The sequence below is a fragment of the Strigops habroptila genome, chromosome 2 (genome assembly GCF_004027225.2).
Source record: "Strigops habroptila isolate Jane chromosome 2, bStrHab1.2.pri, whole genome shotgun sequence".
NCBI classification, from domain to species: Eukaryota; Metazoa; Chordata; class Aves; order Psittaciformes; family Psittacidae; genus Strigops; species Strigops habroptila.
This window is the reverse complement of record NC_044278.2, coordinates 20,932,150-20,960,103: the sequence shown is the minus strand read 5'-3', so window position 1 is coordinate 20,960,103 and position 27,954 is coordinate 20,932,150. Positions and strand designations below refer to the sequence as shown.

General features: G+C 43.8%; 2 protein-coding genes across 6 annotated transcripts; both read left to right on the top strand.

Annotated features, from left to right (window-relative positions):
- The first annotated feature begins 9 nt into the window (after positions 1-9).
- SLC19A2 (solute carrier family 19 member 2) lies at positions 10-15,123 on the top strand. The gene is made up of 6 exons (XM_030477778.1): positions 10-311; positions 418-1,023; positions 4,084-4,315; positions 11,165-11,357; positions 12,283-12,424; positions 12,661-15,123. Exons 1-6 carry the CDS (start codon positions 90-92, stop codon positions 12,784-12,786), a joined length of 1,521 nt encoding a protein of 506 aa, XP_030333638.1. The 5' UTR covers positions 10-89; the 3' UTR covers positions 12,787-15,123.
- A 935-nt stretch (positions 15,124-16,058) lies between these two features.
- Positions 16,059-27,852, top strand: CCDC181 (coiled-coil domain containing 181). 5 transcript variants are annotated; one of them, XM_030477769.1, is made up of 6 exons: positions 16,059-16,239; positions 21,389-21,576; positions 22,090-23,067; positions 25,470-25,616; positions 26,259-26,413; positions 26,994-27,852. In XM_030477769.1, exons 2-6 carry the CDS (start codon positions 21,412-21,414, stop codon positions 27,154-27,156), a joined length of 1,608 nt encoding a protein of 535 aa, XP_030333629.1. In that variant the 5' UTR covers positions 16,059-16,239; positions 21,389-21,411; the 3' UTR covers positions 27,157-27,852. The 5 variants fall into 5 exon arrangements, with proteins under 5 accessions (XP_030333629.1, XP_030333631.1, XP_030333628.1 ...); XM_030477771.2 differs by lacking the exon at positions 16,059-16,239 and adding an exon at positions 18,495-18,620; XM_030477768.1 differs by lacking the exon at positions 16,059-16,239 and adding an exon at positions 18,875-19,237.
- The last annotated feature ends 102 nt before the right edge of the window (positions 27,853-27,954 follow it).

Here is a 27,954-nt window from a genome sequence, read left to right as displayed (position 1 = left end):
CGCGGCCGACACCCCCCACCGGCCCGCCCGGCCTCGGCACCGCGTCCGGCCCGGCCCCCGCCCGGCCCCTGCTCCTGCTCCTGCCCAGCATGGCGGGACCGCGTGGGGGCCGGCCGGCGCGGCGCTCCGCCCGGGCAAGCAGCAGCAGCAGCAGCGGCGGCGGCGGCGGCGGCGGCGGTGGCGGTGGGTGCTGCTGGGCGCTGCCCACGGGGCTGCTGTGCGCCTACGGCTTCTTCTGCAGCGTGCGGCCCTCGGAGCCCTTCCTCACCCCGTACCTGCTGAGGCCGCACAAAAACCTCTCCGAGACCCAGGTACCGCGGCTCCGGGCGCTTCGCACCCCCGCCTGGGAGTCGGTGTTTGCGTTTCCCGCGCAGGACGTGGGTGCAGCGGGTGACCGCCGTCTTTTCCCCCCATCAGGTATTCAACAAGATCTACCCGGTGTGGACTTACTCCTACCTGGCGCTGCTGTTCCCGGTGTTCCTGGCCACGGACTACCTGCGGTACAAGCCTGTGGTCCTGCTGCAGGGCCTGAGCCTCATCGTCACCTGGTTCATGCTGCTGTACGCCGAGGGGCTGCGGGCCATCCAGTTACTCGAGTTCTTCTATGGGATGGGGACTGCCACCGACATTGCCTATTACTCCTATATCTACAGCATCGTTGATATCAACCTGTACCAAAAGGTCACCAGCTACTGCCGGAGTGCCACCCTGGTCGGCTACACTGTGGGCTCGGTGTCTGGGCAGCTCCTTGTGTCGGTGGCAGGATGGTCCCTCTTTAGCTTGAACGTTATCTCCTTAACCAGCATATCCATTGCCTTTGGCACAGCGTGGTTCCTGCCAATGCCGCAGAAAAGCCTTTTCTTTCACCATGTCTCAAGTCAGCAGCTCAGTTGGGAAATGAAGGTCATGGACTGTAAAAATGGATCAGTTGTCCAAGATCATCCCAGTGTACAGAGGGCACCTGGCTGGGAGGATGAGACTAAAGTTCCCTTAAACGGGGAAGGTCATTCAGCAGAGAAACAGGTGAGTTGTGTCCTGGGTTTGCATAAACAGAAGATACAGTACCGATGTGGTTGTCATGCATGCATATGTGCATATATGTACATAGCAGTAGAAATGTAATATCCAACAGCAAAAAGAATCCCTTTGCTTATCCTTATTTGTGGCACAGGAAGATTTATTCCTGGCTTCCTTTTGCTGATTGAGCATGGTAGGCTGCTCTTTAGTTTTTCTTAAGTTTATTCTGTCTGTCTCACAAGGCTATGAATGAAATTCTCTGTGCACCAAATTGCCACTCAGCATTACAAAGCAAGGGACATATGTGGGGCACTAAAAATTGTGTATATGTCCAAATTCTCTATGTGCTGCTGTGACTTGCAGGAAAGAGGCAATTCTTCCTGCACTCCCCTTCTGAAAACACTTGTTACTTTAACTGTTGTGCAATAACCTGTGTAGTAATTAGGTTTTGTCTTAGGATCCTGGAAGGAAACTGGTGAGGAAGGAAACTGCAGTAGTCCTTGAGAGCACATAGAGGCTGACATTGGTTATCTACGTACAGAATATGGATAAAGTGTAGGAGACACCTCTGCATGATAACAGCTTCATACAGCCCGTGAGAGCACCAAGGTAGTGCCCTGATTTGTGGCTTTTGTGGGCTGTGTAATTTCTAACAAAGTCACTTCTCATGGAAACAAGCATGCAGGCACCCTTGTTTGGTGGCAGGACATATTGGATCCCATGAAGTGACAGGAGAGCAGCGTCCAGTTTTGAGGCCTGATGTATGTGATAGTTGCCTGCAAGGCAGGTCTCTGCCTCCCTGCTACGCTGCTCCAGGCAGTGGGTATGTATGGAGAGCCTGTCACTGCAGGGGGATTCAAGGCCCTGGGGAGAGGTCAGCCTTGCTCCTCGGTCAGGAGGAGGTTGTGCTCGTTCTGAGAACAAGCCGGGAGCTAAGTGTGGCTGTTGGTTTAGTCAGCTAATGGGTACTCCGTAAGTAAGCCCCAGTTAGCTGGGTCAGGGGAGGCAGCATCCGGGGCTGCTTTCAGCTTCTTCCAGCTACAGCTTGGAATTAAAGCTATTAACATTCTAGGGACTTAATCCTGCCCCATCCAGTACAATCTTGTGTGAGCAAAACTATTTTTAACCATGTTTATACTTGTATGATGAAGGGTATTTGTTAGGAAAATTCTGTGCCGATGATGACTAAGGTATATTAATATAACTTCTCCATCCCTTTTGTTTATTCCTATCCTGTGAGAGGAAGAGTGGTTCCACACTAATGGGGAAAACTTTAAAAAAGGAGCAAGTACACTTGCATAGCTCTCGAGTTATACTAGGTGCTAAAAGCTGAGAAACACTGGTGTATGTTGATAGTCATTCTTACTAAGGTAACAGCAACCATATTTCACCAACATAAATGAATGGCTTCATGAATAATTGAACTGAAGAGGCACTGCCAGCTGCTGGGAGAGTGATGGGCCTTCCTGGCTTACCAGGCACGTGCTTGGGCTGAATGTGCCAAACCAGGTTTTGCAGCATATGTGACAATTGCCTTCCCTGGTTTTCCTGTGCCTAAACTTGAGCTTCACATGAAACCTTCTGTGTGGGAGTTACATAGCTAAAGTCACATTGCCACAAGCTGACCTCTTCCCAAATTGTTCTGCGGGGCTTTGGAGGACCGGCGTCCACATGCAGAGCAAGCGTTTTGCCATTGGTAAAGCACCAGTGGGACTGTGTGGTCTTTATTAAAGATGCTTAAAAGTCAGTGATGCTTTGAGGAGTGGAAAAAAGGGGGTTTCAGGACAGAGTTAGGCTATGGTCTTTGGGGGTTTTAGTAGAAACAACTTAAGATCAGTTTTATTGCTCATGGAGAATAGTCTTTCCCAGGCACACACCGAATGATTCCCCAGAGAAAGACACCAAGAGCCCGGTGTCTCTGCTGCTGTCTGGAAACTGCTCTAAAACTGGATGTGCAACAGCTTGATCCTGTGACAGTGCTGTATGTTTCCCTGCATGGAATCCAAGTGACAGATGCTGGGTGAGCCCTGGGGGCTCTTCCCAGTCTCACATGAAGTAACCACTGCTCTGACTTACACAAGAAGGGTTTTGCCTGCCTGCAAAGACTTAGTTTATGTGTGCATGCAGCAAATGTAATCAGCAGCTCTGTCTATAAAGTGAAGACATGCTCATTTCCTCTGCTGCTGTCTGCACAAAGCAGTTAGAAACACAACTGTGACAGCCTGTAAGTAAAAAGCAGTTTTCATCTGTTGTCATCCCCTATTGCTAGAACTGATCTATTTTCAATTTTTTTTTTCAAACCACTTCATGGGCCTGTCCCCTTTTATGCTCTTTCTAGAAAGATTGGGAGGGGAAAGCTTCATTTTTCTCTCATGCCATTTGTCAGAGCACTTGTATATACATTTGTAATAGCAGTGTCTCGTGGAAGTAGCTTCTGTTTCTCTTCAGATCTCCAGGAACATCTCTCACCTTCTCAAAGTCTTGGTGGACATTAACAGGGGTAGAGTATGGCAAAATGACATTGCTTCTTTGAATATTTATAATCCCTGAGTGCTAGTACTAAAGAAAATATACTTATTTGTGGGGAAATATACTCATCTGGTGGCTTTCATGTTCTCAGTGCTACCAAATTTGGTTGAATTTGGATCAGGACTTAAAAGTGTGAGTGATGCTATTTTGCCATTACGATTTGAATGACTGGCTTCTGATACTGTCTTGTCAAAGTTGATATCATGTCTTGTTCTCCTGTGTCTTTTCTGTCTGGTACCCTTTAGTTGCTCATGTGGTACTTCTGACATCTAGCAGTTATTGCTCTCTGCTTGAGAGAGCTAGAGATTGAGGGGTGGCTGGGACTGAACCCTTCCTCCCCACATAAAAGGGGATGGCTGCTGAGACCATGGGATGGGAAAGCATTTTATTCATTACTCTGTAGAAGTTTGGAGGTTTGTGTCCAAGAGTGGTGCTGTCAGTCACTAGTGATCAGACCACTTGAATGGGGCATTTTTGTGGAGCAGTGTCAAGTGTTTCTAAACAACGACTAACATTTCTTTCCCTTTTCTTCTACAGTCTGTGCAGGAGCAGAAAGTAGACATCGTAAAGGTGCTCAAAGATCTCTGGCAGGACTTCCTGCAGTGCTACTCCTCCCGGACCATGCTCTGCTGGTCCGTGTGGTGGGCACTGTCCACCTGTGGCTACTTCCAGGTCATCAACTATGCTCAGGGCCTGTGGGAGATGGTGCTGCCTTCTCATAGCACAGAGATCTACAATGGTGCCGTGGAGGCAGCCTCCACACTGCTAGGTAAGCTTCTGATGTAACTCCTCGTCTGCTGTGAGAAATGCCTTATGTCCCTCAAAGTCACCAGAGCATGGTTTGGAAGTGTCTTGTATTTTCCCAAGTATTAGGAGAGGCAACCCTGGCATTCGGGGTGAGTCTTCCCTGACGTGCACGGGTATGGTGCTCAGCGTTGAGTTAGTTGCTGTATGCAGCCCTCATTCTTGTACTCCAGTACGTACATGTTTAAAGGAGCCTCCCTTTAAAGCCAGCCTTCATTCTGAAATATCTGGCAAGAGGCTCCAGGCACATGGCTCACTGTGTATCCTTGGCTGTCACCGTGGCAGTGGGGTTGTGCTTGGTTTAACTGCTCAGTCAAAGCAAGGGTCTGATGGGCTTATTGCTTTTTTTCCTCTGGCAGCGTAGGGAAGATGTGACGGTTTCCTGTACACACACAGCATGCAGTAAGCCACATTTAGTCATTTCAGCACTGTTAAGCAGAAAAGCTATTAAGATGAAAGAAGTTGCTTGACTTGAAAGGGACAAGGTAGGTCAGTCAACACAAACATTTGTTTATTAAGTCGTTTAATACTATTCCATTACCAGAACTAGGACAATACCTTTACAGAGGCTTTCTAAGTGTTACTGCAGTATGTTCCTTTTCTTTGATGGAGTCACCATTCCACATCTGCTGGATGTCACCTGCTTGGGAGCAAAGAGAGCAAGGTATACAAACAAGGAAGGCATTCTTGGGCATGCTCAGCGCCCTCTTGGAGTTAAGTGGGATGCTGTAGCTGTTTTACAGTTCTAAGAGCTGATCTGCCACCCGTTGTTAGTGGGTTTGAAACTGTTAGCAACTTGATTCTGAAGGCTTTGTCTATTAAATTGTCTTTGGTGTGCTAAACCTGCAGTTTCGTAGCATGCAGTCGTACACTGATCCTCTACTGTAGCATGATGCTGTGGCTCTTATTTCTTGTTTGATTTGCCTTCCTCTACCATCCTGCCTTGGTCCCAGGAAAGACAAGAGTTGGTGTCAAGGGAAAGATGCCTCATAGTGTGGCCAAATGTCAGCAGATTGGGAGATAAATAAATAAATAAAAATAATATTCTTAAAATCTTGTTATAAGCATGTTTGATATTGAGGTTTTGGGATTTTTTTTAAAGGCCTATGAAAAATGGACCTATTGATCGAAAAGCTGCTTGGTGCTAAACTCATGTAAAACTGAAGATTTCACTTTCCCATTTTGATATTTTTCCTCTAGTATAATTTTTATAAATAGCTGAATCATGTTTTTGAAAGCAAATGAGCCTCTGTCCCTGAACTGCTGAAAAGACAGAACTGAAAAATCCTTCTGGCTGACACAGATTCATTGCTTCAAACAAGTGAAGTTTAGTGAAGTAATGATCACAACTAAAAGCCTGAAGTTTGTAACAGGACTGGGAGGGACCTGTTAAGGACAAGCATTCAGTGGCTGAACTTCCTAGGCACTAGTGCAAATGCTCTAACTTCTGATTTCCAGTTTGAATTCATTAATGAGCAGTTTATTTATCTCTGAGCTCACGCCAAGGTTGTATTTTAGCACAAAAATCTTTGCTCTAGGCCAAAGCAGCCAAGTTTTTCTGGTTGTTCTTTGGTAAAGTTAAGCTCTTCTTATGCTTTGTCATCTTACTAGCCCCTCTTTGTACTAAACCAGGTTTGAGTTGCATTCCTTTTTTTTAAGGTGGATGACCAGAGCTGCACTCAGCTTTATTCAGTGAGGCCTCAGACTCATAGAAGAGCATACTGTTCGCTCTTCTCCCTTTACTAGAAATACTTTTTCTGGTGTATTCCAGATCTGATTTGCCTTTTTTGTGGCGTAGGTGTCTAATTGCAGGACATAGTTGGTCTGTCTTGTCATAATTAGGTATTAGGTGATATAACCTTGAGACGTAGGGAGAGTACAACTTCATGAGTTGCCATGAGATCTCCAGATGGGAACATGTCTGTTCCCAAATTTCAGAATTGCTGAGACAGTAGAAAGAAGGCTCTAGGACTCAGCTTCTTTTTGCATCTCCAGGTTTTGCTACTGGGGGAGCCAGACTTTCAAAGAGCAAAATCAGGTAGTGTCACAGCAGATACTGGAAAGAAGAGTTTAGTGGGGGGAAATAAATTACTTTCCCTTGGCATAGCTACCTTCTTCACCAGTCTGCAAGATTGATGTGAGGTGCGACAGGGTTGCAGGCTTGTACGTACTGATGGTCCATAAGGAGTCTCTGTGTACTTGAAGGATTTCTAAGATAGCAGGCCAGCTAAGTGCTACAAAGAGCTTAGATGCTGCACTGTAGCACTTCTGTACAGTGGTCAAATGCTGAATACAATCCTGTTTTTCAGAGATCTCCAGTAAACCTTCCTTTATCAGTGTGCTGTTTGTCTAGTATGCCGTGTACAGCAACATTATTATGCTGTTGGTTGCTATTTGGCTTGTTTGCAGAACAAGGCCTACTTCAAATGGGAATTTTCTTGTAGTATGTATTTCGGCTTCTCAGTAGGTACAACTGTGATAATGCATGAATCATACCTTGTCTGCTCATTCAGTTGCACACTGACTGAAATATCGCACACTTTCCATCTTGTCATAGTTTAGACCCAGCCAGTAACTCGGCACCATGCAGTCACTCACTCATCCCGCCCCCTTCCCTCTCCAGGATGGGAGGGGGAGGAGAATCAAAAGAATGTAAAACCTGCAGGCTGAGATAAGAACAGTTGCCCAATTGACAACACTGCTACAGTCAGGTGCAAAGGACTGAGTGGCAGTGATCTGAGTCCTGGGGCTGTTGTGCTTTGGAAGCCAGAGAGGAGACTTCAGAGGCTGTCGGCATTGACCTCTGTTTTTTGTTTTGGGTTTTTTTTTCCCTTTTTTGTTCCTGTAAAAGTGAATGGGAGTTTACAGCAGGATTCCAGGTGAGGAAGAGGTCAAGAAGGAGAGCCACTGGGGTGTGTGGCTCCACTTCAGTCGTGTTTGGCTATTAGGGGCTGCACAGCTCCTAATGTTACCGTAAAAGTCAATTGGAAAAGCTCTCTAACACTCAATTTGGAGTGGTGGCTGTTGTGCAAACTGGATTTTGGGGAAAAGTGGCCTGTGATCAGCACAGTTAATTATAATACAATTATAATGCAATTGATGTTATTCTTGAGAAGGAAAGTGGAATGAAGTAGCTTTTGCGGAAATGTTTTTCACTTGAGAAATCATCTGGAATTGCAAAAGGATTGTAGTTTTAATCTTGTACCCCAGGACCTGTTAGTATTGTCCTTGGAGAAAGATAGTAAAATTCACTTAAACGCAGCTGCTCTTTGTGCAGCATAGGGCAGGTACGTACTGAACGTTTGAGGAATGCGGAGGAGGATTTGGATCTGATGGTAGCCCCCCAGAGAAGAGGTACTGCGAAAAACGGCACCGAAGGTGCTGACAATGAGAATCAAGCACAGGCACAAGAGATGTTAAAGGGAGCTGAAGGATTTAGCCCTATAGCAGGGTGAACTAGGGGAAAACAAGGGGAAACTCTGATTGCACCTTTAAGACAAGCTGTGGGCAGTGATGGTCTGCTCACGATAAAGACTCCCTTTACCATTATAGATTTGAATATTTGGAAACAAGTGGCTGGTAATTATGCATCATGTTTTTGAGCGTGTTGACAGGAATGTGATTATTCATACGGCTTGGACCACAGTAGAGTAACAAATAATGGCAGGCACATTGGCAGGTATAGCGCATCTTCACGTACCTACTGCTGATCCTAACTGGGACACTTAACTGGGACCAGGCTAGGCAGGCTTTGAAACAATGTCAGAGGTGGATTTCATTTGGTATTAAGAGTGTGATCCCCAAGGCAGTGAACTGGTCTAAGCTATATGAAGTAAGGCAAGATATGAATTAATTGCCCTCTGGATTCATGGAAAGATTATAAGAGGCAATGCGTAAATATACTACTACTGATCCTGAATCAGAGGAAGAAAGGAGAGAATTAGGCTATTTAATAAAATGTCAGTCCACAGAAGATATAAGGAAAAAGGTACAAAAGCTTAAGGGGGAAGACCAATATGATTTGGGAAAAATAATGAATGGCCTGGGAGACCTATCACAATTGGACCACCATTGCCCTGGCCCACGTTCCCTGAAACGGTTCAAATGGTGGTGGAAAGGGGTTCGAGTCCCCAATTATTAATATATATATTATTAATATAATTATTTATATAATACAGTACTGTGTATTGTGGGTTATAGTGTGTCTGGTTTCAACTAGGAATCTGTTACTGTATATGTGGGGGCATAAGATAAGCTCCAGAGTAAAACTGGAATGTTTAGAGGGGAAAAAAAAAAATTAAAAAATAGAAAAAGGAAAAATTGTTGGCTGTAGCTCTCACCCAGGAAACCAGGAAAGGGGGGAGTGGCCCAGGAGGAAAGGGTCGCAAAGAAGGATTACATGGCAAGGTTTGTGAACAGACTCCACAGGTTGCACTGCGAGAGAGAATGCCCTCAGAAGCAGGATAAACACCGGAGATTCAGTGGAATGTCAGGACAGGCAGAGAAAATTTTTACTTTAGATGAGGGCTGAGGAGGACTGGGGGAAGATTCGAAACCTTCCCCAACAGAGCCCCTGGTTACAGTTAGGTTGGGGAATTATAAGATAAAATTTCTTGTAGAAACAGAAGCTACTTATTCTGTTATGAATACTTGTAAAGGGCAATTAAGCAAACAAACAGCTTCAGTCATTGGTGCCATAGTGTGGACAGGAACCCAGCCTGTCTTTCAACCTTTATATTTTAAAATTGGCAAACAGATGTTGATCCATCAATTTCTTTACATCCCTGAGTGCCCCGTGCTGTTATTGGATAGAGATATACTGCATAAATTAGGTTTAAAGAAAGAAAATTCAGATACATATTCCTGATGAAAAGGCTGTAGAGGCCCGAGTTTTTAAGTGTTATAAAGAAGTGTGAACCTTGTTTACCATGCTAAGAGACCCCCACCTGGAACAACAAAAGCAGTTGTCCAGGAGACTATTGGTAAGTGGACTTTACAGAATTGCTACAGCGTAACAGGCTCAGGTATGTATATATATATGTTGGTACTAATAGATATGTTTTCTGGTTGGCCGGAGGCTTTCCCTTATCACACCAATATGGCTCGTGATTGAATCAAATAATACCCTGATATGGTGTGCCAGCAGGCTTGTCCTTGGACAGAGTTCTGCACTTTGCAGAAGTAGTTAGGAAGGTGGGAGAGTGTTTGGGAATCAAGTGGGATCTTCATACCCTATATAGACCTCATGCTAGTGGGAAAATGGAACGTATGAATCATACACTCAAGTTACAATTAACTAAAATATGTCAAGAAACTTCTTTAACTTGGTTACAAGCCCTACTAATTGCTTTGTTAAGAATATGAATACAGCCAGGAAGGAATCATGTGAGTCCATATGAACTGACGCATGGGCAGCCTTACCAACTGCCTTTTGTTCCTGATGAGATGTCTTTGCAGGGAGAACAGGATCTCAGACAATACCTGCTGGCACTGGGTAAATATCTTGGTAGGACATTATCCAAACTGTAGCTGGACAATGCAACTCCAGATTAAGGGACCCCATACTGGCTCCAGCTCCCTTTCTGGAATGCTCCAGAAGGGAAAGGGTGGTACTGGTTGTGTAATAATACTGCTAGAAAAGCCCTTCCCCCAGGGTGGACTGGAACATGTATGTTGGGTATTGTACTCCCAGATGCTATACAAGCATTACAGTTTGAGATATCCAGCCTATACCAGGTAACACTGTAGAACCGTATGGCTCTTGGCACATACATAGACCAGAGCAGCAGAATATCCACAGATCTAGTGGAAATCTGGAAGCAGACAAAGATCTTACATCAGGCTGCTAGAGATGATACTAACTGGGGATTTGAAGAATTATGGCATGGACTTCTTGGCTACTGAACTGGGTATGGTTAAAAAAAACGCAACTTGTTTGTGATCATTATAGTAATAGTTTGTGTCTGTACCCTTGCATGTATCATGATTCAATTTTGTAGTTGCTGGTCACGGTGGTGTATTAGAATCAAATATGGGTAAAGGGTATAGAATGAGACTTACAGGATGTATGTATATCCATAAGTCTCAAAGTGGGGAAAGGTAGGCTTGAATTGTAGGTGTAAAGTAGCAATAGTGTGTGTGTCTTTAAACTAACATAGTAGAATACAGCTGTGTGTCTTTAAACTAACATAGTAGAATACAGCAAACTGTTCTAACTTGCTAACATGTAGAGAGAAAGGAATGTTTGGCTGACGGGGGAAGGAACATCACGGGACTGATAACAACTAAGGAGACAGTAAATAAGACCAAGGATGCTAGCCTTCAAGATAGCAGAGTGGCGCCCAGTGTGGGCTGCGACTGGAACAGAACAGAAGCAAGGACATAGCAGCTGCTAACTCAGCACTAGGACCTTGTGAGCGTGCGCAAGCACTGAGGTCATTCAGTAAACACAGTGAGGACTATCGGCAACCACCAGAGACCCCAACTCCGCAAGAAAGCACATGCTTAATTAGAATGCAAATATTATAATTAGTTCCCGGAAATCTTATGAATATGTAAATAATTTCATGGAAAAGCTGTAAATTGCATGAGTATGCTAAATACATAGCTGCTACCGGCAAGTAACGGGCGCACTCACCTTTGCGAAACTATTCGTGTGTGCGCCCAGTGCTGCAATAAAGAATGCCTGCTTTCTGAAACTCCAAATTGAGTCTTAGAGGGTTTCTCCGACCGACTTTCACAGTAACACTAATACACTGTCTCCAAACTGCTTCAGTTGCAATTACTAACAGTTATGCTTTCCTTCCCCTCACAGGAGCTGTTGCAGTTTTTGTTGTGGGTCACATAAAAACGTCCTGGGCAATGTGGGGTGAAGTGGCACTTGCCCTGTTCTCCGTTCTCATTGCTGCTGCTGTATATATCATGGACACTGTTCGTAACATCTGGGTGTGCTACGCATCCTATGTTGTCTTCAGAATTATCTACATGCTGCTAATCACGACAGCAACGTGAGTATCTTTTTAATGCAAATTGCTCTCAAGGTTACAGCTGGTTTGAAAGCTGGAATATTTTCTGTGTAATTAGAGTCTCACCTACCAGGAATTTGGAAATCTATTGCAAGGGAAATCTGCTGTGATTCAGGTTGGAAACTGAGGCATGGAGATATATTTGTCTGGCAGTCTGCCCAAGCTTTAAAGTCTTAGATACTAAAGTGACTATTGCTAAATATGAGGTAGTGCTGCTTGCCAGGGAAATGCTTTTCATAAACATGGTTGGAGTGAAATCTTAACAGCCAAGGAGAGAAAAATGCTTTGCCTGTGCTGAAGTGTCAACTTTCTCTAACTGGCAAGGAGGAAAACTTCAATGCTATCTGTCGCTCTGGGGAGGAAAACACAGTTGTTGTTGAACTACACATGCATAATTGCCACAAGACAGCTCAAGCACAATATGAGGGGTGATGCTGAAACTGGTAACTGCAAAAGGAGTTCTGGTTATAAGGATGTGGGAGGCTATGGACCATACTGCAGTAGGCTGATGCTTTGAAATTGCCACCAGCTCTCTGGGATCAGAGCACATTGTATCGTCTCTGCGAGCCAAAACCCTTTTAGCTACATTGGACAAGAGGGCTGCTTCAGTATGACTGATACCCCCAGAGCTCCCAAAGGGGTGTTGTGATTTTGGGATTTGTTTCTGGTTTTTGGGGTGTTTTTTAAGCTTTTTTAATGTGTCTCTGGGTCTCTTCTAGCTGTCTGTCATGATCCTGCTTAGAAAAGTACACTATCAGTGCAAGGTAATTTAGCTGTGGAAAATACTGGACCAGTTTGTGTAACATTTCAGGTGGCATAGTCGTCTTGTCCAGAGATGTTCCTCCCATTCTTGTATTTCCCTGCTTTTTCCCTGTCCTTACGTTTCCAGTCATCCCTTTCTTTCCAGGTTCCAGATTGCTACAAATCTCAGTGTGGAGCGGTATGCCCTGGTGTTTGGAGTCAACACTTTCATTGCCTTAGCACTTCAGACTCTGCTCACTTTGATTGTTGTGGATGCCAGTGGGCTTGGGCTGGACATCTTCACCCAGGTATGATGGACTCTCTTAGCTTTACTGATGGGGGGGGAAGGGGGGGTGTTAAACCAAATTGTAAAGCTTCTTGAAGCTTCTTGGCTACCTTTTTTTGGGTCAGGGGTTTGTAATAGAAATAATTACAGATTCCTGATATTTTAGAAGAGGAAGGGACCTCATTTATTAACCTTCTTACAAATTTGGTAATTGCTTGGTTTAATTGCTGCTTTTTTGTTTTCTTTCCCTTTTTGCAGTTCATGATTTATGCCTCTTACTTTGCGGCCATCTCACTGGTGTTCTTGGGCAGTGGCATATACAGTATTATAAGAGCTTACAGAAGACAAGAGCAGATGCAGAGCAGATCTCCTGAAAGCCAGTAGAGCACCAGGTGAAGACTCTTGGTGGCTACATATGAAGATATAGGTCTGTTTTTTAATCTTTGCCTTTTCTTCCAAGGCAGTCATCTGAATGGTATTTGATCCATATTTATACTATATTAGTAGCACATTTTAGAAGGTAAATGTATTAGCTCTTACATAAGTAAGAACAAATATCTTCTTTCTAAAATGCCTTTTGTTCTTCTGTTGCATATATGGGATGTGCAGCAAAGAACAGTAAGTTTTCTCAAAGAGGGAAAGCCTTGGGAGGTTTTTTAATCTAAGGCTGTGCATCTGGAGGCTGCCATTGAAAAAGCAGCTTCATGATTGTCTAGTCAACTGCTGCTCTCTGTCACTGAGGTGCTGCTGTGGGGTAGAAGTGGGGCACACTAATAGACCTCTCTGTGCAGAGCCCCAGGCCTGGGACAAGAGGTGGCGTTAAGCCTGTACTCTGCAGCGTAGCTCTTGCTGTGGCTGCACCATGATGCTGGGTGCTCTGTTTTGAGGACTAGTACACTTATGTTTCTGCATATGCACATTCTTCCTTGAGTTGCTTGTACCGTTTCTGCTGTTCCTGTCTGTCACCACAGCTGCCAGAGCTGATCATGGTGCTTCCCCAAAAACTTAACAGTCCCAGGGTAACGTGACATTGGTGAATTGGCTATCAGGAGCACTGCTTGTATCGTGAAGGCCTGTGCCCCAGGGACTGTAAAGCTGGAGGGGAAGCTTGAAGGGAGTTTAAGTAGGCAAAATGCTAATCCAAGGGTGCCTTGACATCTTTGCCTCTGTCCTTTAGAACCACAGATTCCTGTCATTACAGGAGTCACTGCCTCACCACCCTGGAGGCTGAGCTATTTCAGTGGGACATGGCACTGAGAAGGAAGGTGACTTGCTGAGTTTTAAGCTATTCTTTGTGATGCTGGAGAATTGTAACTCTGGTGACTAAATAGACACTTTCAGTTATGATAGTTACCTGGATGACTGCCTGAGGCTTTGAAAAATGCTGATTTCTGGGGTTTTTCCCGTATTTTAAAATGCCTTTATGCTTCAGGTGGGTCACTGTCCACTAGTTCTACCTCTTTTTTTCCACCTAAGCAGGACTATGAATGTTTGGAGTGGGCAGTTCCTTTATTTTGTCTAGTCTAAGCAATTTGGAACTTGCCTCATACCTGTTTTTTAAAAATAATTTATTTTTTCCAAATTGCTTTAGCACTGGGAATGAGTTGCACAGAGTTGTCCTGGGCTTGGGCACCTGGATACTCAGGCACCAAGACCAGCACAGCAACAGATGTCTGTAGTATACTGTGGAAATGGCCTGTGGACTGTCCCTGTTGCCGTGCAGGTTGTGGCAAGTTTAAGTGTAAAGGAGAACTGGCAAAGGAGAAGATACAATGCAGCGTGCTTTCCTCCACGCCTTCTCTCTGTGTGCTGCTTAGAGCTTCTTCCAGTCAGAGCCCAAAGAAATAGCTTCAGTTCATTGGTTGCTTTTAGTGCCATGAAGACTTCACAGCGCTGGGATAGGGAAGGTGTTTCTCCCATGGCTGGGACAGCTACAGCCTTTCCCATCACTTCTGTGAGCCTCAGCCTTTACCATGTAAGGTGCATGATTAATATGTTTGGGATGTGCTGCTTGGGTTCTGGGTAGCCCTTCCAGGCCTGCTGCTTAGGGGAACCCACTCCCCAAAGCTTCCCTGTGTTTGCAGCCTGCCTCCTCTGAAGAGGGACTTGGCTGTACTGGCATTTACACATGTAAGCGTAACTGCCTTATTCTGAAATTAAAACTTGAAGTCACCCATGTATATATTCCTTTCTTTACCATTTTTTGTTTTTAAAATAAAAAAATCTGAAATGCTAGCTGGTGAGCTGTCCTGGGAAGAGGCAGTATGTGCATATCCTGTCCTTTGAGTTCCTTGGCCTGATGGCAGTTGCAGCAAGGCATGAGAAATAGATATACAGCACTCATGTCAAGTGACCGAAAGAAGCAGCTCAATTTTAATCAAGTTTTTCGTACAGAGAACAAATCTATTTAAAGGCACATCAAAAATTAACTAATGAATTACAGCAATAACAGTGATTTTTCTACCAAAGCAATGAAACTGGCAACTTCAATAGAGAAGCATGTTGTGCTGCGTACATCTTCAGGCCTATTAATATATGGAAGCCACACCTAGACGTTGTTCAGATTCCTGTGCTGTTGCTGTGGTGATGAGGTGACTATAGAGCCTGACTGGAGCTTTACACAGTTACTGATGTCTACAAAATACTGTAAACATGTTGACGTTGGTTTCTAATTGTATAGTTATTTTTATTAAATAAAATGATCCTGACATATCCTGTGTAGCCAGTGTTTGTTTTGTGTTTTGATACCTTGCTCATCCACAGTACTGCTGCTGCAGGTTGGTCTGAGTGCTGTTGTTACAAAGAGGAAAACATAACGCAGGCCAAAACATGCAAAAAGAAGCAAGTTTTCAAGAAGGTGATAGTTGTAGGCTGGTTTGTGTAGGTTTGCAGAACTCTGTGCCAGTGTCAGGCATTAAGGATCCTTAATTGCTGAGCAGTTCAGAAATACCACTCTGTAGTTCTAGTGCAGACTAGTCCAGTGGAGGTGAAGATCGCTCACTGATGCAGGGTGACTGTAAGTGAAAGCAGGTGTTGGTTTGCTGTGCAGGGGGACCTTTCTGTTTATGTTGACCCAATTACAAAATTGAGGCCTTAAGGAAGAAACGCTTAATTTCTTCTGGCACACCTGCACCGCCTTGGAAAGCTCTTCCTGTCTTGTGCTTCTAGAAGAGGTGGCATGTACAGGCTGGGTTGGATGCCAAAGCGGTCTCTGAATATCTGCTGCCAGTTTGATGTAGTTTGGTGTGGGTAATAGTACAACAAGCCCTCTGCCCAACACCAAAAACAAGAGAAAAGGGGTAGTCTGGAGAGGAAGGGACACCTTTCTTACATGTATTTCCTTGAGTGCCTTACTGCTGAGGCAGGAGGGATAGGACTGTCAGCATATCAGGCTTGCTCTGAATTTCATTCTTCTGCCTTCCCTGGGTGAATGTAGGAGTCAACCGTGCAGAGATGAGCTTCTTGACAGTGTGGAGGATTAAATTCTCTGCTTGCATACAACAGGAAGGTAACTAGTAGCTCATACAGGTATAGCATTACCCTTCAAGGTAGATTCAAGTGCTTCTTGTCTCTCATGCCGGTGAAAGGTGCTGTGACAAGAATCCTGAGGCTGCTCTTGCCTGCCAGCACAGCAGGTCCACGTGAACTAGCAATCTTCCTTGCTCCTCCCATTGCATCCTGCTGCACCATGTACAGCTGAGAGATCTGAAAAGGGACACCCAGCTGCTGTCAAGGGGCTTGACGGAGATGAGATAAACACTACCCACACGTCTGGGGTGTCTGGCTGGGATGCTGTGGCTGTTTCTTTGTTGCAGTTGATGCTGGGGACTGCTGGAGGTGAGTGTTACCACCAAATGTGTGTTTCCTGCACCAGGCTTGCTATGATGCTGTTAAGATGTGCATAGTTCTTGGGCTTTAGGATCATTGTTGGCGGGGAGGCCAGGTGCTGGGCTTGTTCTGTCCAAAACGTGAGGAATAGTAAGAGTTGACAGGGGCTGCTGTTTCAGGAGCAGCACCCACTGCTGTCCCCCTGGGCTAGCACTGACTGTGACAACCCACCAAGGCATGGCAGGGTTACACCGAACTGTGCTGTGGCTGTGTGCGTATGTGAAACAGCCGACTGCTCTGGCAGTGCTCTCAGGGAAAGGGAAGGGCTCTGCAGAAGTGATTACATTATCTTCTCTACTGGTGTTATTGTAGCCAAGTAACTGGGAAGGAAAGAGGGACTTCAGTTTTGGAAGGGGCAGGAGACTGGGAGCTCTGAACCTATTCTCAGTGACTTTTCAGTCTCACCCGTTTCTTATACAACACAGAAAAGGAGTTTGGGTGCTTGTTTAACATTGCTCTTGAGGTGTTATGCAGGCTTTCTCTGTCAAACATACTCGCTCTGCATGAATCAGTGTTCCTTAAACACAGTGTCTAATGCATTAGTGACAGGGAAAAAAGCAAGCAACATGTTGGGATGTGTCCTTGGAGCCCTGTGTTGCTTGGTCTGTCCTTGGAGACCTGCATTGCTTAGCTGTTGTTTCCATTGCATTTTTTCATAGCCGTGCTCTGTAGCTCACTCACAGATGGGAACATCTGAAAACATAAATTTGATGACATATGGGTTAATAAATGCATGCATGAATTTAGACTGACCTTAAAATACCATTATCATTATCAAGCATTTCAGCTTGATCTTCCAACAGTGGGATCTAATCCTGACTTGTAATCAGTTGAATAAAGCATCCCTTGTGAATGAAAGGGGTAGCACTGGCTTGTAAGATGAAGGATAGTCTTACGATAAAAGCAGAGCAAAAAGCTCTAGCATTGTGCCCAGTTCTCTTTATTTTAGTCTGCTATGAACTTATCAAAGCCACCCATCTGTGAAATGTGGAAAATCAGAAGTCTGGCATACAGTCTTCAAGAGCAGGATAACTGCATGACCCTGGGTAAGGTCAGTGGTTGAAGTTTTTCCAGGTACAGCAGGAACCATTGCCAAGCAGGTACCTGGGTATTATCTCAGGTAAATATCAGAAAGCCCTTCCAACCCACTGAAAACAATGTCAAAACCCACTTCTCTTTCTCACAGTATGGTGTAGGATTAGCAGAAACCGCGAGGTCATGGAGTCCAACCTCCTTCTGTGGCATGTGGCTTATGATGACAGATGGCTTCAGAGACCTCCTGAACCCCGCTTTGAAGGGGTTTAAATTTTCTACCCTGCGTGACTTTGAATGAAAGGGTAACTATATCCGCATTACTCTGAAAGTTATCAAAGCCCTGGCTAAATTTATTCATGGCTGTTTTCTGCCGGTATTTTCTTTCATTAGCATTAACCCTTCAGTGCAGGGGCCGTATTGCCCTCTGAGATGTGTGGCCTTCTGGTGGATTTGCAGACTGTCATCCATGGCTTTGCTGGGGCAGTGTATTCAAACTGGGGGCTGCAGCTGTATGAGGGACTGGGTGATGGGTGCCATGTTAGTGCTGCCAGTGAGGACAATCACTTCCCTCCACCCTGGGGGGTAGCCCATGGTGGGCCTGAGGTGTGAGGAGGGTCATGCCCCAAAACACGGTGCCAGAAAGCACTGCACAGCACTGCATCAGCCTTGGTCAGCCCAGAGAGCTGCCAGCAGCGGGAGCCGCCTCCCCTTGCCAGGAGCTGCCCTCCTGGGCTGAGGGGCCCATGGAGGCATGTTGTACACTGGGAGGTTTATACCTTGGTCTTGTGCTAGTGTTGCGGGTGGGAGCGTGGGTGAGCTGAGCTTTGGAAATGGCTTGTTCTTTTTCTCACGAGTGAGGGTACCTGCTTCCCCTTGAACTACACCCAGGGGGGTCGAGCCAGTGGCTCTCTGTGGTAACCGGTGGCAACACCAACAACCACGTTTATCGGGAGCCTTTCAGAAGCTATCAGTGTGTGTAGCCAGCTGTTCAAATACGGCTATCGCTGCCATGGGGCCGGGCAGCACAGTCCTGCCTCCTGCACAGCCCTCACCAGCTGCAGCAATGGCAGCCGGGGGCTGCTGCCACCACAGCCAGTGCTCTGCAAAGGGGCCTCTGCCACAGGGCTCGCCCTGTGCGGGCTCCAGGGCGGGTCCCACAGCTGCTTGTGGGGCCTGCTATCCACGGGGGCACAGCCCCACAACCCATAGTAGTGGCTGCGATGTGCTGCCTTCCCCTGCAGCTCTGCCGAGGAGCCTGACCCCTCCCATGGGTTTTGGTGGCTTTTTTCCAGAAGGTAATTTATTTAGGGTGCTTTTCCTGTTTTGTGAGGGGTTTTGGGTTTTTTTTCTTTCTTCTTTTCACATTGCAGAGCTCTGGGAGCAAAGCATGATTAATGCAGAGTGGCGTCTCTTTGGAGCTGCGGTACTAGCTTTATTAACAAAAGCTCAACTTTTGACACTGATAGCTTTGGTTTGATCAGGTCGCTCTTCACCAGCCAGAGCATGAATAATACAACACAGAAACCGCCGGCACCCGGGCTGCTCCCAAGCGCTCGGACATGGAAATGGCGGGAGGGGACACACACACATACATACACAATACATACACATAAACATGCGCACATACATACACATACACACATATACCTACACATACGCACATACATACACATACACACATATACCTACACATACACACACACATACATACACATACACACATACACACACACACATATACACACAAAGCGGGGCGCGGCGCGGGGGCTCGTCTCCACGGCAACGGGGCGGTGCCGCCTCGCGAGCGCGCTCGTGCCCGGTGCCGCCGCCTCGTCGCCGGCGGGAGAGCAAAGGTGCGGGCGGGGTTTGGTCCTCGGGGGCCACCATCGGCGGTGACCGTTGCTGCGGGAAGGTGAGCGGGGCTGGGCTGCTGCCATAGCAACGCCGCCGGGCGCACCGACGGGGCGGGCCGGGCCTTCGGCGGGCGGCGGCGGCTCGTCCCCTGGGCCGCGGTGGGGACAGCGGCGGGACACGGCCGGGCCGCGGTGTGCGGGGAGCAGGTAATGCCGGTGAGGCGAATGGCGGCTGCACCTGCCGGCCGGCGGCCCCGCCGCGGGAGGCGCACACGGCCGGCGCTCACGCGTTACAGCCCGGCGAGGGGCTGCTTCGCCTGCTCGCGGGTGTCTGTGGTCAGCACGGTGAGGCGCTGCCGGAGGTTGTCGGTCGCAGAAGCAGAAGGCACCCGCAATGAAACGCGGAGCCGGGTGCTTCTGGCCCTTCCCCACGAAAACAGAGTTAGGTTCGGGTTTATGAGTCTGTATAAACGCGTATTTTGGTACAAAGGGGCAAAATAACAGAACTCCATCACTGTATCCCCCTTGTTGTTGTAACTGTGCCTAGCCTGTGGCTGAATATACACACTTAGAGGTGTTACTGAGCTTTGCAGAACAATTCAGTCACACACCCCCCACACTCCCAGTTAGAATAGAAACAGGTGAAAATGAAGACTTGAGATTTTCCTAATACTTTTGGTCTCTATTAAAGCTGAAGCCCTTTAATCCTTATTTCATTAGACCCCAAACAGAATAGGAGCCGATTCAGGATTTTCTGAAACAAGGTTATTAAACTGAAATTATCTCTTCAGCCATGACTACTTTATGTTACAAAAAAACCCCTGATTTTTATGCTGTTCCCCTTTATCCTAAATATATTGAACAGTTTTCAGTATTTGTGTTGTCACTGACCGAAGTGACTGTGTTTTGTTAAAGGCACAGTTCAGCTTTATAGCTTTTGTGTCTGCTTACTATAATGACGAAGTTAAACAAGAAATGGTTCTTTTGTGCTGAATATGTACGAGAGCGAGGTAACCTCCATTAAGACCCCAGGTACATGTCCACCCAAGCCAAGGATGTTTGTGAAGGAAGGGGCATTTCCCAGCAAAAATCTTTACATGTTTGAACAAGCTTTGAAAATTTAAACTCAGAGAAATCTAGTGTGAATGATTGAATGATGGTCGTGGCAAGAGGTGGCTAAAAAGAAAGGAATTAGGAGCAAAATTTGCCAGATTTTCTTGAACAGAATATGGATCAAAAAAAGAGAAGAATTTTGTAAAGTTTCTATACAAAGTTTGCAACAGAAGTGCCCAGCTTAATTGCCATTTTTTCCCTTTTAAACAAATCTTGGCTAATTTTGAGGTCCAAAAGAGCTCACTCTTGTCAAGCATGAAAGTTTTAAGAAGCAGAGCTGGTGTTCCTGAGAATAAATGAGAACTTGGGAGATGCTCATCAGAACTTAAAAGCTGGAAGAAATTTAAGCAACATCATCTGGATGGAAGGATTTTTACAAAATGTATTACAAAATCTTAGGCAGGTTGAGAAGTCCAGGTGTTGTCTGGAAGTGCAGGATGGTTTCACAGCTAGAGCTGCCTTGCTGTTTCAATCCAGGGTCAGAGCTAACTCAAACGTCTTGTATTGTGTTGCCATATGCTAATGCATATAACATGATCTTTTAGTATGTTGTACGTGACACAGATTTGTTCTACTAGAGACACTTAGAAGTGACACCTTCCAGCCTACAGCAGAGAGTACAAAGAGAATAGGAAATTTGGAATAATCAACGTTTCCTTCTTTTGTGTTGCTTTTGTAAACAGTAATAAACAAATTAGGAAAGGAATGATGTAAAACATACCTGGGAGCAATGAAAGCTCGTAGTACTTTTAACAAACATAAAATAGCAGTCTCTTTGTCCAAGCACAAGACTAACAGTTAAGAGATCATGAGTTCTAGTTTTAACTCTCAGCGACTTACTGCAAGACATTGAGATAAATCACCTTGGTTTGCTTTGACTCAAATCTTCCCCTAGTAGTTGGAGCTGCAAAGGCCAAAACCATTCACGTTTATAAACCATTGGTGATCCTTAGTCCTGAGGTGCTGTGGCACTGTCTAGCATGGTTGTATCAACACTGCTCACAAGTTTGATGTGGGTGCCATAAGAGATATCGATGTCCTATGTTTGTGTGTCACTAGAGTTTTAAAATAATTCTTTCCCCCTCTCCTTTCTGTAGTGTTACTCTAACACATCACCAAAATGAGTGAAAATGAAGACCGAGGAGATCCAGCGGCTATGGGTGATTTAACAGGAGGCGTAGAATATGAGGATGATTTTGAAAAAGACCTTGAATGGCTAGTTAATGAAGAAGAGGAAGAAGAAGAAGAGGATGAAGAAGAAGAAGAAAACCTTGATGAAAGAGAGGTATTTGTTAAATGCTAAATTATGTGCTAGTTACTTAGAATACAAAATTGAGTAATATTTGAAATTGTAAGCACAAAATTGAATATGGTTTGATATCTGTAGGTGCATTCACTGAATTTTGACAGAGAAAGTTATTTGGATTATAGTGAAAACTAATTCAGTGGACTGGTTAGTTTGGTTATAGTTGCTTTGAACCAGAAAATTCCGTATTCCTTGAAAAGCATATGCTTATTTCAAAAGTACTTTTGGATTCCTTTTAGTGTTTGTGCAACACACTTTCTGTTTTTGTGGTGTCACTGATCACTGTGCAAGCCATGCTTAGTTAAACTTTGTGCATGGAGGAGCTGCAAGAGAGTTGTTAATGCCAGAAAAGCTATTAGTTATGACATGCACTATTTGACAGCCTGTTTTAGAGTTAGAGTAATTAGTACTGCTCTTCTCTCTTGCTATTTCTTTTGTCTTTCTTTGGTACTGTTCTTTGTTGGGAGAATAGTTGTTTGGTTTTTGTTTTAGAATCCTGAAAAAAATGAAGAGGATACTGAAGCACAAGTTGTTAAAGGTGTGGATAGCTTTGAGGAAGACAATGAGGAAATGGAAGAAAATCCAGATCAGCTTTCAGAGGCAGACGTAAATGTGAAAGTGAGACCCTCCAATGAAGAAAGTTTGGAATCCATATCTGATGTTAAACAGGGGGATCATGTATCTGATACTGATAGTGAAAGCTCTATCCAGGAATCCAAGCTGGAAAACCAGCAGGAACTGGGTGAGGAAGAGGATGAAGAACTAAAGCGTTACATCTTGGAAAAGATTGAACAAGCCAACAAACTGCTGGAGAATCAGGCTCCTGTGGATCAGAACAGAGAACGAAAGTTAAAATTTAAGGATAAGTTGGTGGATCTTGAAGTTCCTCCTCTAGAAGATGCTGAAGTTTGTAAAACTGACTTTGCAACAGGAGATGATGTTTCAAATAGGCTATCTCAGTTGTGTATTTCTAATGAAATGGGACAGGAAAGCACATCACTTTCACCACATGCTGACAAGGACAATGAAAAGAAGGATGGTAAAATCCTAGTGGAAAAAGGTGGGAAGTTTGAACTCCTAAGTTTACATGATATTGAAAGCCAGGGCATTTTGCCCCCAGTAAGTGTTTCTTTTACTGATATTGAAACTCAACACATGTCTCCAAAATCTTCACCCTGTAGTCCTCCTGGTGGTGCCTCTCAAATGAAAAAAGTACCTCCAGTAAGACCAGGAGCACATTCTTTTTCTCCTGGTGGAGATGACTGTGTGTTTTTCCCAAAGCCTCCATCTAACCCAAAGCATCGTCCAAATTCTGCCATCAATGCTGCAAGAGGTCTGGGAAAACTGAAGACTCCACAGAGGGTGCAGTCTGCAAACATGCCTGTGAGAAGCTCCACTTACTGTCTTTCTCCAAGACAAAAAGAATTGCGGAAACAGTTAGAACAAAGGAAGGAAAAACTGAAGAAAGAGGTAAAGATACAGAGGCAACAAATAGATCACAATGACCATCCTGTTCCCCTGCTTCACAGCGACCACATGTTCAGGGCATTTACTCCATTTTTCCATTATGAAAGAGGCAACAACAATAATATTAACAAGATTATTACTGTTATTATTGTTGCTGTTATTGTAACTATTCTCTGGAGTTTGTAAAGAATCTCTCAAAAGTCTTTTTCTTGATGAAAAGAAAAGCCCCACAGAGTGGCATAAGATCATATCTTGCTCACAAGAGAAATTAAGTATTTATTTACTATATCCTTCATAAATAGGCCTTCTTCTGCTCTATTGTGCTTACTGCTTTTGCTTATTGACTCTCTTTCTACCTAGATTCCATTCCAGGCCCGCTGTTTACTGGGACATATCCCATGGTATCACATCTCCACAGATTACACTGCAATGCAGGAAGTTAACATTAACCACAGTAATGCAGGTGCACATTTGGGTGCTCATGAAGTATGTAATAGGCAATTATCATTTGGGAGCGTGTTCAGTCATAAAATGAGATCTTCACAGGAGAATGACTGTGAGAACTATGAACAAAGAGCAGTGTGTTTAACATGTATGGAAGATACAGCTGACTTCAAAAGTGGCATGCCTTATGCTTGCGTAAGATGCATGCAGGTGAAGTCACATTGACTGGTAATATAACTGGATACTTTTCTTCCTGTAAAGGTTTTGCATGGGTGAGCGCTGTATTAAGTTTTCTCAATGAGTTTGTTGCAAAGTAGGTTTTTTCCCCTTTCTCTGTTAATTGATACTACTTTTCCTTCTTATTTGGTTTTACCGGGGCACTACAGAGAGAACAAAAAGGAGAAATACTGCCAGTTGTGAGGTTATTCTTCTTGGGCAGTAACTTAAAAGGAAAAAAGTATTTTAGAAAATAAAATCAGTATCTTATGTATTACTGGGAAACCCCCCGCCTTTTTAGATCTTTCTCAGCTCCTTATTCAGAAAAACATATTTAATAGAGTCAGCCTTTGACAACTATAACAGGAACCTCAGAAATATTTACCAAAGATTTTAAAATCTTAGATGTTTTTCTTCACTTTGCATTATGACTGTATGCTTACAAAATAGTACCTTGCTATGTATGTTGCTCTATAAAACGAGCATGAAGCAGGTATCATTTTTCTGCGCCATGATGTTCTAAGTAATCTGGCTCAGTAGCTTCAAAGGTTGCTTTCTATCTGTGCAAATTTGCCTAGCCTGTTTATTTGATAAGTTTGCTGAGGCTTAGCTCAGTAATGAGGGTTATGAAATGGGAAGAGTTACTGATGGGTTTTCTTTGTACCACAAAACTGGATCTCTTGACACCATACTCTGCGTATTTAAAGTAAAAGGTAGTGCTGTAGAGGTAAGGAAGGCTATTTTCCTAACAATGTATGCTAAATCTCTTCCTCTGTTGGCTGACTTACGAAAAGGTAAGAATGTATTACCTTATTTCTTCATTCTCGAATGGAGTTCTTCCATTCAGTGGTGGATTTCACAGGCATGAATTATTTCTTGACATTAATGAAATCCATCTGCTTCATTTTGGAGTTTCTTTCATTTCAGTAAATTTCAAATTACAAGTTTGAAGGCTAGTGTGAAAGTTGTGTGTAGGTGGGAGGAATATCATCTATTTGCAAGAAGAACAGGTTTTTACAAGTGTTGAAATGAGTGGGGATTGTAGCTTTTGTGTCAAAGAGAGTTAAAACCTGGTAAAATGTCCTACCCAGCTTTCTGAAGTGTTGTTTGAAAACCTTTCTCCTCCTTGTAGATACTTGTAATTGGCTAAAATGTGATTAATAATTAAAAAACCCCCACCTTTTCTCAGTTTTGTAAAAATCAGTTCATTTTGTAAACTTGAAAAAAGTGCTAAGCTATTAATACTCCTTAAGTAAATACATTACAATGTCATGTCCAGAAAAAACCCCATATTTGTAAGGCAGTAGTCTGTAGTCCATAGGTAGTTAAATATCCTTTAGGGTTTAGTGCACCCACCCATCAAGCCCGAGAGATGCATTCATTTTCAAAATGCATCAGTTGAAATTGATTTTAAGCCTATCAATCAGAGCTATTGGGCAGACTTAATTTTAAAAGTCTTCACCCATTGCTATTGAGAGATGTCTGTGAGTTGAGATGTATCATGGAAATGGAGGTAATCACAAAAAGGGTTACACTGACAGTATCTGAATGTAACATGAGCCACAGAAGTGCTCAAACTCTTTTATTCCTAGAAGTAGTATCAATTATGATACAATCTTTGATGATTCCTGTTTCATCAGTACTTCTGTGTCTCTCATATAATTCAAACAGCTTATTTATTATGAAGGCCTTTGGAGATTGATTCTCTTAAAAACTAAGTATATTCACTCTTCATTCCATTTAAGGAAGAAGAAAAGAAAAGGGAACAAGAAGAACAGAAGAGAAGAGATAATGAGATGGTTTTTAAAGCTTGGTTACAGAAGAAGAAAGAACAAGTGCAAGAAGAAAAGCGAATTCGTCGTGCAAAGGAGCTAGAAGACTTGAACAGCAGAGTAAGATCTCCCTAAAGTAGAACTGGGATCTGTAGTGCTCTTGTTAAATAGGAAAACCAGATTCTAAGCCTGTGTTCCTAGCTAAGCATATTAAAATATACAGTGATAGGAAATGTCTTTATTACATTGATTTTGGTGAAGAGCTAGATTGACTTGCATGTTTACGATTGTTCTGCTTGGCAGAGTGGCTTGCATCATAGAAGCTGCATATATGAATTTCATAGCTATAAAATCACAGGAGACAGATGCTCCTTTTTATTGGGAGAATGACTTGATTGAACCCTGCAGTGAACAAGCAGCCAGAAAACCTTCTGAAGTGCATTCCTTACCTTGTCGGCTAGCAGTTAATGCACATGACCTGGCCAAAACCTGAAGATGCTGTGTTCTAAAGTTCCTCTGCTTTGCCGTGATGGGCTTGAAAAGCTAAATTCAGTATTTTTTTAAAAAAAGCTTTGAATGCTTGCTCATGTGTATGTTCCATGCCAGATTAGCATATGATTTAGTTTGCTTCTAAAGTATGTTTTGTGGATGGGAGATACCAGCAGAGTTCAAAGAATTGTTATAATGTGATTATAATATAAAAGTCATTTAATGATAAGCCTTGTGTGTATATGTCTTTTTCTTTTTTTTTTTCTTAAATAGGAGAAGAACAGGAACCCAGAAGAAGCCTTCAAGTTATGGCTTAAAAAAAAGCACCAAGAACACATGAAAGAAAAACAGTTAGAAATGTTGAGGCGCCAAGCTGAGGGAATTGCCTTTTTTCCGAGAACAGAGGAATGCAACAGAGCCTTTAAAGAGTGAGTAGGGTCATTCCTAGGGAATAGTATTTGTAAGTTTTGTAGTATATCAGCCTATTAACGTAGTTATTTTATAGTACATCTTTACCACTGAAGTCCTTGTTGTTTTGATTTGGGGCTTTTTTTATGGGTATGTCCTCATAAACTTAAACCCCAGCAAAAATACATCAATTCCTTGATGTTGTTTGTTCAGTGTTGTGAAATTACTTGTCAGAACCTAAGCTGAAATAGTGAATTACTTCTGCTGAAAAAGGGAGATACTTCTCCCTTGCCCATCAGGCTCAGGTTGATTCAGCTCATTAAACAAGCAGAAAGATAATCCAATAGAATGTTTGTTTTTCCCCTTTCGAGTTCATGAGTTGAATCAGCTCAACAACAGGGGGGAGGTAAAGGTGGGTGCACAAGCTGGGGAATTGGGATGGAGAAGTGGTATTTTTAGACTGGCTCAGCCATGACACCTGTATTTATCCTACAGGGCAAGGAGACTCTAGTTAAGTGCGGGCAAGTCTCCTTTGAATGGATGACATAAAACTTTCAGTTGCAACTGTCAGTATTTCTAGCCCTCTTTCTCTCTCCCCAGATGGCTAAAAAGAAAGAGAGAAGAAAAACGAGCAGAAGAACTAGCTGCTAAAGAGAGAGTGAGGCAGCTTAGACTAGAAGCCAGAAGAGCAAAACAGCTGCAGAACATCCACTGTATTAATTCAGAGCCAAAATCCTTTTGCTTCACAAATCATTACAGTTGAAAGTTTGATGTAAGCACAGAGTTCTTGGTGGCAGTCTTTTAATTTTTATGGCTTGAGTTCTTGCTCTTCACAGCTACTTTTTGTGGTGTGTTTAAAGCTTTCAAGCAAGTTTAACAATTACCTTCACTGATGACGATTTTACTACCTATTTATTTGTAATTTTGTTGAAAAAGCCTGCTTTTATATATAACTCAGGGATTTTATTGGTTTGACCAAGTCTTAATGAGTACGAGATCTACATATGAGGGTGGCAAATACACATTCCTGTCATTAAAAGGCACTTTATACTCAACTCCACCATGAATTCCTGGATGCAGGCTATCAATGTAAAATGTTGACTTTTTGCTGGATTAATATTGCTGTTTGCTGCTGCTTGTGATGAAGACTGTACAAAGTGTTACATTGTTGGAAAATGCTGCTTCTTGTACCACTTTCTATTGAGCCGTTGAGCAGTTAATTCTGGCTAGACTGGAGGACTATTTTATTTTAGTTTAGGGAAAGTGGCCATTGAAGGCTAACATATCTGTGACTGTGCAGCAGTCTTTGAAACTTATTTCTGAGTCATAGTCAGTAGTTTTCTATCTCATTAAGTGGTTGTGTGAATTATGACGTTTACCAGTATCAAGGAAGCTGGATTCTTTGTATATGTGTCCATGTTTGCTAAATTAATTATAATAAATTACACCACCTTACCCAGCTCAGTTGTGAACTCTTCTCAGAGACTGCTGAGGTCTCTCATGAAATCATGAAGTTAATGGAAGATGAGGAGCAACTGTCCAACAGATTTCATGATCTGTC